At 52.8% G+C, this 19,824-nt stretch overlaps 1 protein-coding gene across 1 annotated transcript in view; it reads right to left on the bottom strand.

Annotated features, from left to right (window-relative positions):
* Positions 1 to 662: 662 nt before the first annotated feature.
* The window catches only part of LOC130865129 (ATP-binding cassette sub-family C member 6-like), a 49,749-nt gene continuing 30,587 nt past the window's right edge, over positions 663 to 19,824 (bottom strand). The window contains 13 exon segments of the mRNA XM_057756008.1: positions 663 to 771; positions 1,052 to 1,246; positions 3,295 to 3,461; positions 3,543 to 3,701; positions 4,831 to 4,977; positions 5,902 to 6,003; positions 7,165 to 7,291; positions 9,432 to 9,631; positions 9,784 to 10,094; positions 12,740 to 12,947; positions 13,713 to 13,839; positions 15,584 to 15,659; positions 18,550 to 18,721. Coding sequence (XP_057611991.1) covers positions 663 to 771; positions 1,052 to 1,246; positions 3,295 to 3,461; positions 3,543 to 3,701; positions 4,831 to 4,977; positions 5,902 to 6,003; positions 7,165 to 7,291; positions 9,432 to 9,631; positions 9,784 to 10,094; positions 12,740 to 12,947; positions 13,713 to 13,839; positions 15,584 to 15,659; positions 18,550 to 18,721 — 2,100 coding nt within the window.

Here is a 19,824-nt window from a genome sequence, read left to right as displayed (position 1 = left end):
CTCTGGGTCTGGGACCTGCACACAGGGTGTAGTGACACAGGCCTGCATTCCCAGCACTTGGGAGGGGAGGCAGGAACATTACAGGTTCAAGGACATCCTCAGCTACAAAGAGAGCTCAAGGCCAGCCTGGGCTATGTGAAATTCTGTCTCAAAGATAATGACAACAAAAAGCACTGGGCACATAGAGACACACGCAATGGAGGAAATGTGGACACGACTGTTGGGGTTTGCTAGTGTCAACGCGCCCCCTGATCTTGTCCTAGCGTTGCCCAAGCTGTCACCCCAGAACAAAAAGGTCAGAGGGTCCGAGGGTTCTCTCTGTGTGATGTCTTAACTGTGTGAAATCTACAATGACATCAAAATAAAGAGTTACATCCAGCCTAATCGGCCTGGGGCAGCTGTGGCCTTGACGTAGAACTTGGGCTGAGAGTCACTGTCCTCTCTGGTTGCAGAGTGATCATGGCCTTGCTCAGGCCACCCTGGACATGCCGGGTTCTTCAGGGTCTGGTATTCCAATCATCTGTCCCTTTCTCTGCCATCTTCCTCCCAAAGCGGAGGCTAGATTGAGCATCGTGGGGAGTACGATGGTCCCCGGGTCTCTGGCATCCCCAGCCACTGCAGGCTGTACAGTTGGCTCCAAGGAAGTTGTCAAGAGTCCCGACTCAAGCAAGGCCTGACTCCTGGGCTAGCCTGTAAAACAGGCCTTTCTGGGCCAGCAACTGGGCTGGGCTGCCACTCTCTGCCACCTGTCCCTCATCCATGACCACAACCCTGCAAGGAAGACACAGAGCAGTTCTTGTGACAGTAGCTGAGGCCCTCATTGGCTGAGAACCCAGCTCTGCTTTGAATTCACTCCCCAGAAGTTTTGATCTTCCAAGCTGCGTCCTGACCCTCCCATCTTCCTGGATGTACAGTTCCTGGGCTGAATGCCCTTCCCTGGGGACTTGGTCATGCCCCTGAGCAGTGGACCATGCGCGATCCCTGTCAGGACATTTGCAGAGGAACTCATTACACGTCTTCCTATGCACCACTGCCAGGAGGGACGCCTTACCTGGCACAGTCCATTACAGAGCGCAAGCGGTGAGCAATGAGCAGTACTGTGCACCGAGCAAACCAGTGCTCCAGGGCCGCCTGCATCTGCATCTCTGTCCCTGGGTCCACGGAGGCAGTGGCCTCGTCCAGGATGAGGATCTGGGTTTTCCGGAGAAGGGCACGTGCCAGACATAGGAGCTGCTTTTGACCCACGCTGTGAATAAGTTGCATGGATAGGCTAAGTTGGTGTCATCATAGGTCTGTCTGCAAGCTGACCCTGCGGACAGCTGCTGATGGCATCTGGGTGTGTTGACCCCACCATGAGGGTCTAAATCTGCACGGTTTGGGGAAATCCATTTCTGCTGCTTTGGTGTTGGCTGACTGTGGACAAGTCATTCACACCTCTGAGCCCTGGTTTCTCTACCTGTGAAAAGTCTGTTTTCTTTTTCTTTTGTTCTGCATGATCATTGTGGGCACTTGTGATGCACATCTGCAGGTACATGTGTGTGCACGGGTGTGTGCAGACCAGAGGCTGGCATGGGGTGGCTTCCCCAGTTACTCTCCACTTTATTCACAGAAGTGGAGTGTCCCCTGAACCCAGAGTGGGCTGTCTTAGCTAACCTGGCCAGCTAGCTTGTCCCAGGCATCTCCTACCGTTGCCTCCCAAGCACTGAGATTACATGTGGCTGCTAAACCTACTTAGATTTACGTGGGTTCAGGGGATCTGAACTCTGGTCCTCACACTTGCCCACAGAGCATCTATCTCCCCAGCTCCCATCACAACACGCTAAGTGATGAGGGTGTTTTAGTGGATACCGGCCACAGAAGGTGGCCATTGTCCCTTTTTTTGTTTTATGTGTTTGAAACAGGATCTTAATATGTAGCCCTGGCTGACCTGGAACTCACGACGTAGACCAGGCTGGCCTCACACTCACAGAGATCCACCTGCCTCTGCCTCCTGAGTGCTGGGGTTAAAGGTATGGAGCACAGTCTTACTTGGTTTTGGGTTTTTGAGACAGTGCCTCACTATGTAGCCCAGGCTGCCCTCAAACTTGACCTCTTCCTGTTCCAGACTCTCGAGTGCTAGAATTCCAAGCCTGCACCACCAATACCAGCTCTGCACAACTGTGTTTCACATGCAGAGCTAGACGGCCAGGAAAGGCCAGGACTGGACAGCGGTTCTAGAGCATGCCCTCAGTGTGCATGAGGCCCTACGGGAAGTGCCCTGCGCTGAAAAAAAAAAGATGACACATCCCCCAGCCCCTGTTTATGTTATATGTGCTTCGTCCTTAAAACACTCTAGCAAAGGGCGTTACTGGGGAGATGGCTCAGTGAGGGAAACGCTTGTTGTGCAAACATGAGAATTTGAGTTCAGATCCCCAATACCCACATAAAAGCTGGGCACAAGGGCATGGATCTGTGATCCCAGTTCCCGGAAGTCAGAGACAAAAGGGTCCCTGGAAGCCTATTGGCCAACCAGCCCGGGAGAATCAGTGAGCTTCAGGCTCAGCGAGAGACCCTGTCTCAAAAACAAGGTGGAGAGTGATAGAGGGGACACTCAAGGTGGACCTTTGGCCTCCACACACACACACACACACACACACACACACACACACACACACACACACCACACACGCATGCACACACACCACACACACATCACACACACCACACACGCATGCACACACACACCACACACACATCACACACACCACACACACCACACATACATCTCACACACACACCACACACACACACCATACACCACACACACCACACACACGCATGCACACACACGCGCACTCATACACATACCACACACGTACATACACACACACATGCACACCCACCCACCACACATACACATGCATACACATACCACACACACCACACACACACACCACACACACATCACACACTACACACACACATGCCACACACATACACACACACGCCACACACATACACACACACACACACACACACGCTCATCACTTAGCCACAGTGAATCTGAGATCAGAGTCAAACATCAAGCATAGTGCTTTTGTAGCAAAACAGATACTGAGTGGGACAGAGCGCCTTATGGGCACTTTGCCGTGGGAAAAGGAACATGGCACAGAGATCCTGAGGCTTGGGACTGCGGGGATGGGTTGGGACCTGTATGACAGATGGCGTTGAGGATCCCCTGGAGTATGCTCAGAGCCCGGACTGTCCCTGCCCTTGCCCAGTTCATTCTGGTCTGCCACTGCTGGACGGCCATACCTCAGGTCATCTCCCTGGCCCACACACTCATACTGCAGCTGGCCAGGCAGGCTGACCACAAAGGCCTTGAGCTGCACCGTCTCCAGCGCTGCCCAGATGTCTTCATCTGTGTGTTCCTGAAGCAGGTCCAGGTTCATGCGTAGAGAGCCTGGGAACAGGACAGGGTCCTGGCCAGAGGGACGCTGGGTCAGAACAGGCCCTGCCTTCGCTCCCTCCTCTGCCACCTCTTTCCCAGGCCTAGGCCTCACCTGAGGGATGATGGTGATTCGGGACCGCAGCGTGTGCAGTCCCACATGGGTGATGGGGACCCCGTCAATCCAGATATTACCCTCAGCAGCCTCCTGAAGCCTCAGCAGGCCCCAAGCCAGGGAGGACTTCCCGGCCCCTGTCCTGCCCACGATGCCCACCTGCCAGGTAACAAAGAGTGAGGCCCACACTGAGCAGGTCTGCCTTAGCCCTGAGGTCCATGCACACCCTCTTCCCCTGCACAGCACTTGTCTCTGTACTCCTTCCACTGAGTGTGCCCCTTATCACACCCGCTCACCTTCCATCTCTGTACCCGCTCCACTGAGTGTGCCCCTCAACACAGCCCCTCATCTCTCCATCTCTGTACCCCTCCACTGAGTGTGCCCCTCAACACAGCCCCTCATCTCTCCATTTCTGTACCCCCTCCACTGAGTGTGCCCCTCAACACACCCGTTCATCCTCCCATCTCTGTACCCCCTCCACTGAGCACACCCCTCAACACAGCCCCTCATCTCTCCATATCTGTATCCCCTCCACTGAACATGCCCCCTCAACACAATCACTCATCCTCCATCTCTGTACCCCTCCACTGAGCACGCCCCTTCAACACACCCGCTCACCTTCCATCCCACCTTCCACCTGGGCTCTCTCTAGCTCCTCCTCCCCACATTTCTGCCCCTTACCTTTCCTCTATGTCCTAGCCACCTCCATCACTCCCCATCCTTCCATGCGAGCCCTCCCTCCCAGCTCCGGCATCCTCCTCTGCATCCTGTCCTACCTGCACCTTCTCCATCCAGCCCTTATTTTCTCTCTGCCCCTAATCAGTCCACCCGTCCTTTCTTTCTCGCCATCCTGCCCTAAGAACAGGCTCGTTCTTTCCCACACTCCATCCTCTGTCATCTGTTCCATATCCATCCTTCCAGGCAGCCCAACATGCCCCTCATCCAGGACATCAAGGTAGACACAGGAAGCCACCCCTAGAGGCACATCAGGGCCTGGGAGATGGGGAATTAAGAAAGCCTGGGCAGGAGCCAGGAGGTGGTGTTGCACACCTTTAATCCCAGCAGGCGGATCTCTGTGAGTCTGAGGCCAACCTGGTCTACAGAGCGAGTTCCAGGACAGGCTCCAAAGCTACAGAGAAACCCTGACTCGAAAAACCAGAAACCAAACCAAACCAAATCAAAAACCCCAAACCCAAAACCAACCAAACAAAAACAGAAAGAAAGCAAGCTGGGCATCTCTCAGACTTAGAGCCTGTTGCCCACAGGATGTAGTGGGAGTGCCACCCACCTTCTCTCCTGCATGGATCTTCAGGGACACACCCTGCACAGCCAGCGGCAGCTCTGGTTGGTGTCTGAGCCCAAAGTCCCGGAACTCAATCTGTCCCCGAGTAGGCCAGAGAGGCTGGGCTGCACAGGTAGACAGCCTCCAGGGAGCCTGGGTCAGGGAACAGGTTGGACACAGGTCAGAGGAGTTGTCCTAAGCTCTTCATGGGGGGTCTGCCCCTCAGAGCCTCAGTTTCCCACACTACACCTTCATTTGGAAATCACTCCAGGACATTCGAGCAGCGTCTTGTTGGTAGGAGAAGGTCTCAGTATATAGCCCAGGCTAGTTTCTAACATGCTACTTAGCCAAGACTAACATCTAACTTTGCTGTAACCCAGACTAGCCTCCAAATCTCTATTTAGCCCAGGATATACATACTCCAACTCTCTATGTATAGCCTCTCAGAATAGCCTCTAACTTGTTATGTAGCTCACGCTAGGCTCCTGATTGCTTTATATAGCCAAGATTGGCTTCTAACTTACTATATAGCCCAGGCTATCCCCAATCTGCTATGTAGCCCAGGATAACTCCAAATTTTCTATCCAGAATAGCTTCTCACTGTGTAGCTCAGACTAGCCTTAACTCATTACACAGACCAGGCAGGCTCCCACCTAGCATCAATCTTCCTGCCTCAACTTCCTAAGAACTGAGATTTAGTTGTGAGCTGTTGTGCCCAGCTTGATGCCACGTCATTGACCTCGCTGCTCCGTTCCCGTGGCATTGTGCCATGAGAACCCTGGTCTGTCCTCGGCACCCGCAGCTGTCTTGGCTTGTCGCTAGGTTAAGAAATCACTCTACCACCATTGTTGGCCTGGGTGATGGCCTCGCCCTGTCCTATGCCCCATTGCAGGGCTGGAGCATGGCTGTCACTTTCACGTCACAAAGCTGAGGGAACGCCCTTCCTGCTGCTGCAGCGACCTGTCCTGCTACAGCAGGAGGCTTCAGACTCTCCACTCTCGCGGTCAGTCTGGCTGTCACTGCCCACAGGGACGCTGCTTCCTGGTAGGAAGGGGCAGGCATCCTCCCTCTCGTCACCTCTTTGGGGATGTGGGTGTAGTCCTGCACGCGCTCCACCGCCACCATGCTGTTCTCCAGATCTGTCCAGCTGCGGACCACCCACTGCAGGGTCTGTGTCACCTGGTTTGAGAAGACACCTCAGCTGGGCTCCTCTGGGTCTCATCAGGTCTTCCTGGCCAAGTGCCAGGGAAGGCAAAGAAAGAGGGACTGTAGGCACAGGGAGGTTGAGGACCTGGGCCCTCAGGGGTGGGACTGGGCTCTGGCCTATAGGACAGACAATGGAGGAAGCAGGGGGCAGCACTGTCCCAGACAGGACCAGAGAAGGTGCCTGGCCTCTCCAGGACTCACATAAGACCCGGGTCTGTGGGTTCCATTCAGGCAGCTTCCACAGAGGGGCCAGGCCTTCCCTGATGTCCATCCCACTGAGCCTCTAAGTGCTTTGCTGGGGCCGATGAGCAGTTCCGTAGCTGGCCCTGCTCTCATTCCTCTCCCTCTGCTGGCTCACAGGGACAGCCTGCCACATGCCCCCCATGGCCTCTCTTGCGACTGCTGGTTCTGCCTAGAGCACTGACCCTGAAGGAGATGACCGGTAATTTACGAAGATGCTCTTAGAGTAACACCTTCAACTGCTGCTGCTGCGCAGATGAGACAGAGTGTATGTGCATGCATGTGTACAAGAGTGTGCAAGATACAGGGTAAGACGGTGTGTGTAAGGGGAGAATTGTGTATAAGAGTGTACAAGATTCAGGGTAAGATGGTGTGTGTAAGGAGAGAATTGTGTATAAAAGTGTGCAAGATACAGTGTAAGATGGTGTGTGTAAGGAGAGAATTGTGTGTAAGAGTGTGCAAGATACAGGGTAAGACAGTGTGTGTAAGGAGAGAATTGTATGTATGTGCAAGATACAGGGTAAGATGGTGTGTATAAGAGGAGAGAATTGTGTGTAAGAGTGTGTGAGTGTGTAGAGACTATGTGTAAGAGTGTATATGTGTGTAAGAGTGTGTATGTGTGTGTTTGTGGACACAGGTATTCTAACCCAGCACTGCATACTGTCAAGCACTAACAATAAACACCCCACTGGACACCTCTCAACATTCTGCCTGTCTCTCCTAACCGGAAGAGGTAGAGTGCTGGACCATTACTTGGATGGGCACACAGAGGGTCTTGAGCCACTTGCTTGAGGTCAAACAAGGTTCCCTAGTGCTGGGCAGTGGAGAACACTCCAGCAGGGCCCGTCTGTCTCTGTTCTGCCCACCTCCAGCAGGGGTGGGATGCAGGAGTACCTGGAGGGCAGCTGAGACTGAGAAGCCCACGAGGCCGGCACTCAGGTGAGCCTTGCTCAGCACAGCACACAGAGTGGCCACGAACACCAGGCTATTCCCCAGGAGCTCCAGGTTGGCAGCCAACCACCTGTGGAGGAAAGCAGGGCTCAGCAGGACGAGCAGGACCCACTTCTCTGGTCGTGGTAGACGCTCAGCACCCACTGGGGGCCCCACAATGGGACCTAACTGCTTTGCCCAGTGACCCAGCCGAGGGTCTGGTACATGTTGGGAGTTCCACAGAGCTTCCTGTTTTGGAGACGTCCTCTCCCTGGTGGGTGTTTGGCTACAGGTACACGTGTGTGTGCAAGTCAGAGGTCAGTCTCAACTGTCATTTGTTGTTTTATCTTCGGCACAGTGACTGTGCCTTAATCTTCTGCTAGTTCAGCCAGTTATTGTGTCCGTGCAGTTATGACCTGCTTCCCGGCAGCGGTCTGGCCACTCAGGCTGAGGCTGGTGGGAATTCTGTTCCCGTAGGCACCGGCTCTGCCTCTGCTAAAGGTAGCATTAACTAAATCTCTATCATCCTATTTATAAATAAATCTTGAGCTTCAAAGGCTGGGGTGAAAACCTGCTAGCTCAGAGAGGCTGAGTAGCAACTAGCTGACCTTTTCCCCTTGCTGGTGTCTCCCAAAGAGAGCATCCTTCTGCTCTGCCAAACAAAAAGGCTGCACCACTCCAGATCCCTCCCATTCTGTTGCATCTATCTCTTCTCTGTGCCCTCTGACCCTCTACGATTGCTTTCTGTTAACTAGCTGCTAACTCGGCTTCCTGATCCAAGGTTAACTTTATTTAATTAACACAAATGCAAACTCGGGGTTCACAGTGTGATCGAATGTCCCCTAACGGTCATTCCTCAGGTGTCATCCATCTTGAGTTTTTTTTTTTTTTTTGGCTGTCCTGGAACTCTATTGAATTCAGAGATCCGCCTGCCCCTGCCCCCGAGTGCTGGGATTAAAGGCACACCCACCAGGACCCAGCTCTTCCTTCCTGTTTTAAGACAGGGTCCCTCATTGGCTTAGAACTCATCAAAAGAGTTAGCTGGCTGCCCAGTGAGCCTCAGGGACCCACGTGCCTCCAACCCAAGCCCTCTCTCCCAGTGCTGAGGTGACAGGCTCATGCCACTACACCTGAGTTATTGGTAAGGTGAGTTTGAATGTGGGTTTGAGCCCACACCCTCTTACTTCAAAGGCAAGCTTGTCACTCATGAGCCGTCCCCGCCCTGGCCTGCCCCCTCATGAGGTCAGCTCCAGCACTCTCTCCTGGGAGCCTGCCCTGACTGTTTCTTTTTCTCTCACATCCACTGACCTCCTGTCCCTGCTTCTCTCACAGACAAATCGTTTGATTTCACAGCTGTTGTCACCATTAGGAGTCTTGGGCTCCATGGGGACAGAGATCTTGTTTTCTCTGTCTCCAGATTCCGTCCATAGCTCAGCGCGAAGAATGTGCTCAACAGTACATTCTGAACGGGTAGATCCAGCACGCACCTCTCACTGGGCCCTGCTCTACCATTCGTTTGTCTGCTCGTTCATTTAACAGATAGCGAGCAGGTATTATAAGCAGGCACGCTCAGGGAGCTCGGGACCTTGACGGAACAAGTACCTATCATGTCCTTGGGAGCATCACAGGTGATGCCTGGTCCCCCGGCTGCAAGGGGAGACGACAGCTGAGGAAACCAAGGCTCGGGAAGGGCTGGAGCAGGACCAGGTATGCGGTACACATGTTAGAAGCAGGCTCCTTGGAACTGCTGGATCCTCACAGCTGCCTGAGTGTGACAGCACTGATGAGTGAGCGAGGCTCAGAGAGGGTGTGGCAGCACTGATGAGTGAGCGAGGCTCAGAGAGGGTGTGACAGCACTGATGAGTGAGCGAGGCTCAGAGAGGTCGGGTAACTTGTCCAGCGGCTACCTGCTTGAAAACAGCCTAGCCAGAAGTCGACCCCATATTGTGCTCTCCCAAAGGAGATTAAAGACGGTTGATACCAGCTGCCTTGTCACCAAGGGAACAGGTTGGGACTATTGTCTGGCAACCGCACTTCTGTTTGTACCTCCAGTCCACTGGATGTCAGAGACCCTGTCGGCTCTGTGTGCTCAGGTGGTCTGAGGGGGACCCAGCCTCAGACTGTCCCCAGCTTGTAGGACTGTGCTCAAGCCATTTGACCCCTCTAACCATGCAGCTCAATTTTTGCGGGGAGGGGCTTTCCAGGTGTACTCTCATCCCAGGCTCTCCTACCTGTCAGCCACCAGTCGGGGAAAACTGACCCTCTGGTTCTCATCCATAAGGGCGTCGTGCTGTGCCGTGAAGGGTCCCTGGGCCTGGAAGGCCCTGACTACCGGACTGCCCTGGAAGGTCTCAGCCATATGGGAACACACAGATGAGTAGCTGGATGACTCCAGGCATCTCAGTTGGCAAGATGTGGCCACATAAAGGCTCTGTGGTGGGAGGGGGGACAGGGACGCTGAGAGGGAACTCTCAGAGAACAGGGAGGAGCAGGTATCCTCTGTTGTCGGCCTGCTTGGTGGTGAGGCAGAATAGAGGGCAGCGAAAAGACCTCAGCAAGATCTGGGCTCTGAGCTCTCCGTACCTGAAACCCGGCATAGAGGAGCATGAGCGGCAAGATGGCCACCATGGCCAGAGGTGTGGCCATTGACACCGCTAGGCCGACCTCCAGGAGGCCGAAGGCATAGGTCAGCAGCGACCTCAGCTTGTCCGGGATGCCCACATCCACCGTGTCCGTCTCCTTGGAGAAGCGGTTCAGCAGTCTCCCGACAGGCGTGCACTCGAAGAAGCCGATGGGACAGCGAGCTACATCCCACAGGAGGCTCCGGAAAAGCAGAGCGGAGGCTCGAACCCCTCCCAGGAACACCGCAGCCATGGAGGCAAACAGTCCGATGGCTGCAGAGGGGACTTTGAGTAGAACCTGCTGCTGGGTTGGGGCAGGTCTCCCAGCACCCGGTGACTGTCGTATGACCTACTACTGGGGTGTAGCATAGTGTCTCCCCAAACTCATGCCTACCCCAACCTCCAAATGCAGCCTTATTTAGAAATACAAGTTTCATAGGTACAAGAAAAGAATATTCTAGGTTTTGGGCAGGGACTACACCTGTGTCCTTCTAAGAACTGGGAACAGACAGGAGGCAGATGCGCAGACACAGATAGAAACTGGAGTGGTCGGCCACAGCTAAGGGAAACAAGGGGTCAAGAAGCCACCACATGCAGGAGAAGAGGCTGCAAGGGGAGGGGACTCTACTGTCAATCATGGTCTCACACTACAGAGAGGGCAGTCACATGACTCAGCTAGCCAGTCAGAACACGCCAGCCATGTGGGTCACTGTGATTGGTTCATGATGGTCACCTGACTTGTAAATGGCCAACCCTGGTGGATGCAGGCTGAGCTGGAGCTAAGTGCTGTGGACTGGGGATGTTGAGGTGGCCTGTTGCCGGCCAGGTACTACTGGGTCTTTGGCACCTGCTCCCAAGGTCCCCCTCACCCCCACCCCAGGCTTCTCCAGGACCCAGCTCCTCTGCTGGCTGGCTGTGGGAGAATACCTTTCCTTGATTCTAGAGACTGTCCAGTTGTTTTGAGATGGCAGGTCTCATGTAGCCCAGGCTAGCCTTGAACTTGTGATGTAGCAGAGGATAAGTATAAACTCCTGATTCCCCTGCCTCCACCTCTGGAGTGCTGAGACTTCACAGGTGTGCCACCACCCCAGGTTAGAATGCAGCTGCGTGCCACCCAAACATGAGTTCAAGTTCATTCCAGCATAGTTGATTGACAGCTCGTGCTAGTGGATGCAGTGACCGTCTTTGAAAGTAGCTTTTCCCAGCTGAGACAGCAGGTTTACAGACATAAGGGTCCCTGGGTTGGGGAGGCTCATGGCACCTTCCTGATGTCACCACAGTCCTAGTAAATCGTGCTGAGGGTGCTTTGTGTTTGCAGTGCTGAGGACTGAAGCCAGGATCTCACACATGCTAGGCAAGCACTCTATGCTAAGCTCTATATCCTCAGATGCCCCCATTTACTTAAAATTTACATTTACTTGTGTGTGTGCGTGTGTGTGTGCGCGCGTGTGCATGTGTGTGGACGTGTCCATGACATAGCATGTATGTAGAAATCAGAAGACAACCCGTGAAAGTCTGATCTCTCCTTCTGCCACACGGTTCCCAAGAGTTATGTCAAGTCAACAGGTTTGGAGGAGGCTGTCTTTGCACTGGGCCACCACGCCTGTTTTCACTTATTTTGAGATAGTATCTGACTAAATTACCTGGGCTGTCCTTGAGCCCAGGGTGGCCTTAAATGTGTAACTATGCTATCTTCAGCCTCACAAGTAGCCGGGGTACAGGAGTGTGTCACTATTTCTGACAAATTCAGCTTTCATGATGGGGCCAGACCTGCATGTTTCTTTTTACTGTGGCCATGTTTGAAATGTCGGGGAGTCGGGCTAAGGACAGGGGAGTCTGGAATAGGGAGGATGAGGTTCAACAAGGGCACCATAGATGATCCTTGCAGGGACATGAATGCCCAGTACCCCGAGTGTGGGGTTGTGAGGACTGCTACAGAAATAACGAAATAGTGCCACTGCACAACAAGTCAAGATCCTGATGCAATATGGCAGTATCACTTCGCAGCCCGGTGTCCACAGCAAAGGGCACATGGGAGCCCTTTGCACCTTGCCTTCTGGCAGAGGTGAGCCTGCGATCACTTCAGGAGTTATTGCTATTTTAATAGAAGGAGTTGAGCGTGCAGGTGCACACCTGCAGTCCCAGCATTTGGGAGGGAAGTCGGGGATCTTGAGTTTGCGGTCAGCCTGGGCTCTGAGGAAAGACTGCCTTGAAATGAACAATAAATTGAGCTGGGCTGGCGAGAAGGCTCAGCAGAAGGACCCGCTGCCAAGGCTGATGCCTGGGCATACCAACTCTGGGATCTGTGTGGGAGAAGGAGAAAACCCACTCCTACAGGTGTGACCACACGTGTGCTGTGGTGTTCATGTGTCCGTGCACACACTGAGAATAATAAACAAACAAGTGTTTTTTAAAAGTTCCTGAGAAGAAAGGAAGGAAGGAGGGAGGAAGAAGGAAAGAGGGAGGGATAGAGGGAAGGAGAAAGGAAGGGAAGAAGGAAGGAGGGAGGAAGGAAAGGAAGGAGGGAAGGAGGGAGGAAAGGAGGAAGGAGGGAGGGAGGGAAGGAAGGAGAGAGGGAGGAGGGAGGGAAGGAAAGAGGGAGGAAGGGAGGAAGGAAAAGAAAGAAAGAATGAAAAAGAAAGAGGAGAAAATGGGGCAGTGAAAGAGGCCAAAGAGAGTGCCCTGGGGAGGGGTTGTAGCCTGGGTTCAGTTGTGATGAATGTGGCTGTCTGGAGGTTTGGGGCGGGTGATTGAGGCCATTAGCTAGCTAACTTCAGAGATACCTTCTTGGTAGGGAAGAGCTGTCCTCAGGCTACATCAAGGACCTGGGATGGTTGCTCCTAGAATGTCCTGAGCAGACATCCAAGGACAGGAGGGGGTGGAGTGGGAGCAGAGCTTTGCTCACTGACATAGGGTACCTTGGAGACAGCCCAGGAGTCCAAAGACCCAGCCACGCAGGGCTGCATGCTTCTGCCGTCCGTCCACGACCGGGTCATCAGCCCAGAGGCTCAGCCAGTAGCCCTGGCAGAAGGACGCCACTTGCTGGCAGAAGAAGAGAAACAGGGTGTAGGTGCACAGGGGTGTGCCCACCGCCTTCAGGTAGCTCAGGTACGTGGTGGTCTTCACCTGTGAGACACACAGAGGAGGAGAGAATGAGTTGGGCCTCGGTCAAGTCAAGTTCCCAAAGGCATCGTTAGCAAAGCCTCACTGGGCATCTTTCTACAGACTCCTGCCTCAGGACCCTTCTGCTGTAGATCCATGTGAGCCGTAGCTACCGGCTGATCTGGGTGGTGAAGGAAGGACAGGTGAGGGATGCACACATGGGTTAAGGATGGGCTGTGGAAAAAGGTAAGGTGGTTTGGGAGAAGAGAAATGATAGTATGTCTTTCAGATTTGGGCTTCCCTAGACTGGAGTGTTGTCATAGAGACAAGGACCAGCTCCTATACACGCTGGATCCTTCATCTTTAAAATGAGGCTATTACTGCCTGGAGGTGGTGGTGTACGCCTTTAAGCCCAGTACTCGGGAGGCAGAGGCAGGTGGATCTCTGTGAGTTCGAGGCCAGCTTGGTCTACAGAGTAAAGGAAGGAAAGGAGGGAGGGAGGGAGGGAGGGAGGGAGGGAGGACAGAAGGAAGAAAGGGAGGGAGAGGTAGGAAGGAAGGAAGGAAGGAAGGAAGGAAGGAAGGAAGGAAGGAAGGAAGGAAGGAAGGAAGGAAGGAAGATAAAAGAGGCCATTACCGTCTGACTTTTAGGGGAAGGCGTAGAGCGAGATGGGAGATTGTAAGGATTAAGAGAGAGGAAGGTTAGAATCCCATTTGGCCCATAGTAGGTGTCTGGGAAGGGTGAGTGCCGTCCCAGTGTGCAGACTGAAGCAAGGACACTGGTGGTTACCCGGCCATACTGCACGCTGTCCTCTTCTGTTGTCAATCCTGTCCCCTTAGGGTCATCCAGAGAAGGCTCTGTCTGTGCCTCTGAAGTGGTTCTGTCCTTCATAGCGGCTGACTCGATGGGCCTGAGCCTGTCATCCAGAGGAGATCAGGACACGTTAGTGTATCTTCCCATAGGGGACCATGAGTCCCTTCACGGGGTAGCCAGTGAGCTCTGCAGTATTCTTTCTAGCTCTCCTCAGGAGGGGCTGGGGGAAGGTGTGCATTCACGGATGTGTGGGTGGATGGATAAAAAGAAGGATGGATGGACACATGGGTGGGTGGATATAAAATGGATGGATGGACACATGGGTGGGTGGATATAAAAGGGATGGGAGGATGCATGGGTGGATGCATGGATGGATGCATGATCTAGGCACCATACTTCCCTCCTACATGGTACCCAGCTCCATCACTCTAGAGTCAGACAAGTCCCCTGATGCCATTTCTAAACAGGAAACTTGTCTCCCAAAGTTTCACTTTGGCCTAAGCTTTGCTCCAGTTTCCCCTGCTGTTGACCCTTAGACTCAACAGTCCAGCTTGTCTGGATGTCACTTTTTTTGCATTCTGATGCTGAAGATATTTGTATTTCTGTCATCTATGGAAATGTGGACAGATTTAGCTGTTCTGTGCTTCTGTTTCCCTAGCTAAAAACGGGGCTGCCCATCATTTAGTACCCGTGTGTTGTTTCCCTAGCATTACCAGTCATTTACTATTTCCCATGAATAAGCCCACCCATCCTTTTTCCTCTCCATCCAGCCAGGCCTCTTTCCTGCCCTCCCCCACCCACCCATCATTCTTCCATCTGTCCGTTCATCCAGGTAGCCAACCGTTCACCCTCCCATTAATCCATGCCTCTTCTCTTTTTCCTTCTGCTTTTTCGAGACAGGGTTTCTCTGTAGCTTTGGTGCCTGTCCCGGAACTAGCTCTTGTAGACCAGGCTGGCCTCGAACTCACAGAGATCCACCTGCCTCTGCCTCCTGAGTGCTGGGATTAAAGGTGTGCACCACCACACCTGGCCTCATCCATGCCTCTTTTAATCTTTCCTTCTGTTCCTTCCTTCCTTCATCCCCATCTGCTTTTATCCTTTCTTCACTCTCCCCATGCACACATCTGTCAGTTCATGCCTGAATATCTCCTCCTCCCTTCCTCCCTATTAAACATCCATCTCTCCACCCATCCCACATCCACATCTGCCCTTCCAACTCATCGTACTCAGCTTCTTGTGCATCACACTGCCACTAAGGGTCACTCTCAGGGTGCCAGCTGTCATGATGTCAGAGGATCTGTCCCCACCTTCAGTATCCACAAGGTCCAAAGACCCTCAGCCTCCCTCGTACACTCGCCCACCTGCTGCTACAGAAACCCACACTGCCTGGTACATGGTGGCCTGTTGTTGTCAAAGTCCAGCTTCACAGTGAGTCACAGGTGCCCTGGACACAGAGGACTGGTAGGAAGGGAGGCTCCCTCTCGGTGACCCCATCTGTGTGCTCCGCCAGACTCCAGCCCAGCCTGCCCTACAGAATGGGAAGAGTGCAGCCCAGCCCTGTCATTTCCAGCCATGTCGAGAAGTTTTCCCGGGAGCCAGCCTGCCCTGCTCTACTGACTGGCATCACCCGCTTGAAGGACTTGTCTTAGAACTGGCCATGAGGAGCTTAGTGCCTTGTTAACTGGTAGATTGTTTGGGGTGGGTGACTTATCCATCACTGAGCCCATGGGGTATTCAAAGGCAGCCCCAACCGTGAGTTTGGCTGCCCCTCTGCCTGAGGTACAGCAGCCATAACATCCGGTTTGTCCTCAGCCTGGGCCTCTCTTGCTCGGCACCAGAGAACCCACCTTTCTGGTCTGCTCTTGGGCCTCCCACTTCCAAGAAAACCTCCAAGGTCATCACTGGCAGCCTCAGCATGTGTACCTGCAAGGGTCAGGGATATCAGTGAAGGGCATACCAGGGAATCCAGATACTGGCTGGGACACTCACTGCTGCCATGCCCTAACTTCTCTGGAAAACACTTCCTAGCGTGGCTGCTGCTGCTGCTCTGGCAACCTGTCTCTGCTCTCGACCTTTCCCTGGGGTCATGCAAAAGCATCGTTCATTTATCCTCATTCATTCATTCATCCAGTCATTCATTCAGAAGATACTGAGCACACGCTATGGAGCTGGGAAAATAGCACACTGCCCCTGCATCCTTATCACACTTGCTCAGGCAGTTTATTGTGTCTAGCCTGTTCTTTCCTCGCTAACTCAAATGATATCTCAGGTGCCAAATTCCCCAGGAATAACCTCCCATCTGATGTTACCCAGGTTGGACCAGAAATATAAGCAGAAATATAATAGCTTAGCCCCAGATCTGTGAACAAGAAGTAGCCGCTGTTACGAACCACTGAAATGTGGGTAATATTTGTTACACAGCACTGTCACAGCAAAAGCTGTCCAATACAAATACAAATGTGCAAGTTCTGTGCTCAAGGTCCCATCTCCAAGCTCACGATGACACAGTGAGTCAACAGTTAAGTGTTGTGGTGGTTTGAATGAGAATGAACCCCAGAGACTCACACATTTGAAGACGTGGCCACCAGTTGTTAGAACTATTTGGAAAGGATTGGGGAGTGTGGCCTTGGAGGAGATGCGTCGCTGGGGGCAGACTTTGAGAATTTTCAAAGTCTGAGTCTTTTTTAGTCTGTCTGTTTTGTGATTTGTGTCTCAAGATGTGAGCTTTTAGCTACCATGCCCGCCTGCCTGCCGGCATGCTCTCTATCATGATGGTCATGGACTCCAACCCTTTGAACTCTAAGCCCCAAATAAACTCTTTTCTTCTCTAAATTGCCTGGTCCTGGGGTCTTATCACAGCAACAGAAGAAATTAAGACAGTTTTTTGTATTTGTATGTATGTGTAGGTGTGTGTATGAGGGTATGTATGTGTGCATGCATGTGTATTTGTATGCATGTGTAGGTGTGTGTATGTGGGTATGTATGTGTAGGTGTGTGTACGTGGGTACGTATGTGTGCATGCATGTGTATTTGTATATATGTGTAGGTGTGTGTATGAGGGTATGTATGTGTGCATGTATGTGTATTTGTATGTATGTATAGGTGTGTGTATGTGGGTATGTATGTGTGCATGCATGTGTATTTGTGTGTGCATGCATGCAGAGGCTAGAGGACGGGAATGTTGTCTACCATGTTTTGTAAAACAGTCTCTCACTGGCCTAGACCTCACTACTCAGGCTAGGCTGATGGGGCAGCAAGTCCTATAGATCCTCCTGTCTCCATCTCGCCAAAGCTGAGACTATGGGCTACCATGCCGAACACTTTACAGGGATGCAGAAGACTGAACTCAGGTCCCCCTGCTTGCAAGGCAAACACTTAGCCAACCGAGCCATCTCCCCAACCTATCATGGAGGGCCAATGCTGAGCAGATGTTTCTAGAAGAGGCAGTGCCCTAGACCAGGGGTAACATTAAAGCAAGGCTTGAGACATGGGGGACAGCAACAGCCAATGAATTCAAAAGCGTGTTCTCTGGCTCTTAGTAGCTTGGCTTCATGGCCCAGCACTGATACTAACAAGCCACACACGAAACTGTGGGCCAGTTTCTTAACTTGCAGGCCTCGGTTTCCCCATCTGTGAGATGGAGACAGGCACCGTGCTGACTCACTGAGCTGTAATGAGTGAAGGGTTTCTCACTGTGTGTGTGGTGGTTTGAAAGAAAATGGCCCCCAGGGAGTGGCACTGTTAGGAGGTGTGGCCTTGTTGGATGGAGTAGGTGTGGTCTTGTTGGAGGAAGCGTGTCACTGTGGAGGGGGACTTTGAGGTCTCCTATATGCTCAGGTCACGCCCAGTGAGACACCACTTCCTGTTGCCTCCAAGTAAAGATGGAGCCCTCACAGCAACTTCTCCCCGACTGTGTCTGCCTGCACACCACCATGTCTCACCATGATGACAATGGACCAAACCTCTAAAAATGTAAACCTCCTCAATTAAATGATTTCCCTTTACAATAGTCGCCTTGGTCATCGTGTATCTTCACAGCAAGAGAAACCTAAGACAATGTTCATGGCCGATGTTCCTCTGGAAGTTTGTTATTTACCCTCTTGAATACAGAGGGACCCTGGGACCAGATGCTCTTCATAACATGTTTAGCATAGACACTGGGTGGGACTCCCTGAATTCTACTCTGACTATAGACACAGGCCTCAGTGCTGTGTACAAGGACAGTACTGGTTCCTCCACTTTAGAGGGCCCTTGTGAGATCAAATGAAATGTTGTCACTTGGGGGCTGAGGAGAGGCTACACTGGTAAAGCTTGTCTCACAGGTATGAAGACCTGAGCTCCCCGCCCCCACCAGAACCCACACAAAAAGCCAGGCATGCTAGTACCATGCCTGTAACCCCAGCTCCAGGGACAGAGGATCCCTGGAGCTCACTGGCAGCCAGTCTAGCTGAATCAGTGAACCTGGGTTGCAATTAGGTACCCTGGCTCTAAAAGCCAGGTGACAACTCCTGAGAATGATGGCTGAGAGTGACCTCAGGCCTCCAACGACATATGCATGCACACTGGTGCACACGTGTGCCTACACACATAAATACACAGAGAACCAAAAGTGTGGCAGAGACACTGTGAGCCCCAGGCAGTGTCCTTGGCTCTTTGTGGGGGAGGGGTGGTCTGTCTGCAGGGCCAGAGCAGCAGCAGAGAGGTCCTCAGGATGAGTGAGGTCAGGGCGCTCCACCCCCATCAATGGGACCCTGGTAACCTCCAGAGGGCAGCCAGAGCCAGGCACAGAGATGCAGTGCTGCCCAGTCAATACCTTCTCCTCCTCCTGCGTGCTGTCTGGCTCCATCCAGAAGTCCCACTAGGGCTCCGTTTCTGTTCAGAAGGTCCTGGTAAGAGCCCATCTCTGTGATGGCCCCATTGACCAGCACCAGGATCTGGTCAGCCTGGGGCAGGACGTGTAGCGTGTGCGTCACAAGGATCCGAGTCTGGGCAGAGCAGGGGCAGAAGTTACATGAGCTGGAGTGTCCCCGAGTCAGAAAGGGGGAACAGGTGGCCCTTCCTGTGTACCTGCCCGTGTTCTGGAGAATACCATGTCCAAAGAGAATAGTGGGGTGTCTCAGATCGAGAAGACCTGGGCTTAAAGCGAACCTGAGAGCCTCCCATTCTGATGGGATGGGGTGAGCTGAGAAACCCACCTTAAGATCAAAACAGAATGAGTGGAAATACTTTGTAAAATGTCTTTTGAGACAGGTGTCACGTATACCAGGCTGGCCTCTACTCACTCTGTACCCAAGTGTCCTAACTTCACTGTGACCAAAACACTTTAGGGAGAAAAGGATTTATTTGGCTTACACTTCCAGGTCACAGTCCATCATTGAGGGAAGTCAGGACAGAGCTGCAGGCAGGATCCCGAAGGCAGGCCTCCTTGCTCTTCCCTGTGGTGTCACCTCCACTCAGGGAACTCCCTCGCAGCCCAGGAAGTACAGCAGGACCCACTGGGATGCTGCTTGCTGGATGGCTCCCCTCACAGAACAAGGCGCACCTGGCTTCACTGCACAACCCAGGTCCCCTGGCCCAGGGATAGTGGGGTGGGACTGCGGGGTGGGCTGGGCCCTCTTACATCAATTAACAGACGTGCCCATAGGCCAATCTGATCTAGGAAATTCCCCAGTCAAGGCTTTCCTCCCAGTGGACTGGGCTGTGCTAAGTCAAAAACCAGTTAAAGCTGGCCGAGACACTAAGGATAACCCTGAGTTTCTGATTATCCTGCCTCCACGTCTCTGGTAGGATTACAGGCATTCACCATGGCTGTTCAGGAGGTATTGGGGATGGTGTTCAAGGCCTTGCACATGTAAAACTACCACCGAGTGGCAACCCTGGTGTGAAAATACAGTACACTTAATACACCAAGCACTAGAACTCAGCCATGAAGTGCTCCTCAGAGCTTGCTTTTTCCTCCTCAAGATTACACAGCAGAAGGAGCCACAGTTCATGAACACCAACTAGCACCAGGAGAAAGAATTGCTACCCAGGAAAAGATCAAAACCCTTTAAAATTTTTTTAAAGAGTTAAATATGTACCACTTTGA

This window comes from Chionomys nivalis, chromosome 23 (genome assembly GCF_950005125.1).
Source record: "Chionomys nivalis chromosome 23, mChiNiv1.1, whole genome shotgun sequence".
NCBI classification, from domain to species: Eukaryota; Metazoa; Chordata; class Mammalia; order Rodentia; family Cricetidae; genus Chionomys; species Chionomys nivalis.
Note: the sequence above shows the minus strand (reverse complement) of the source record. Positions and strands in the feature narration are given on the sequence as shown.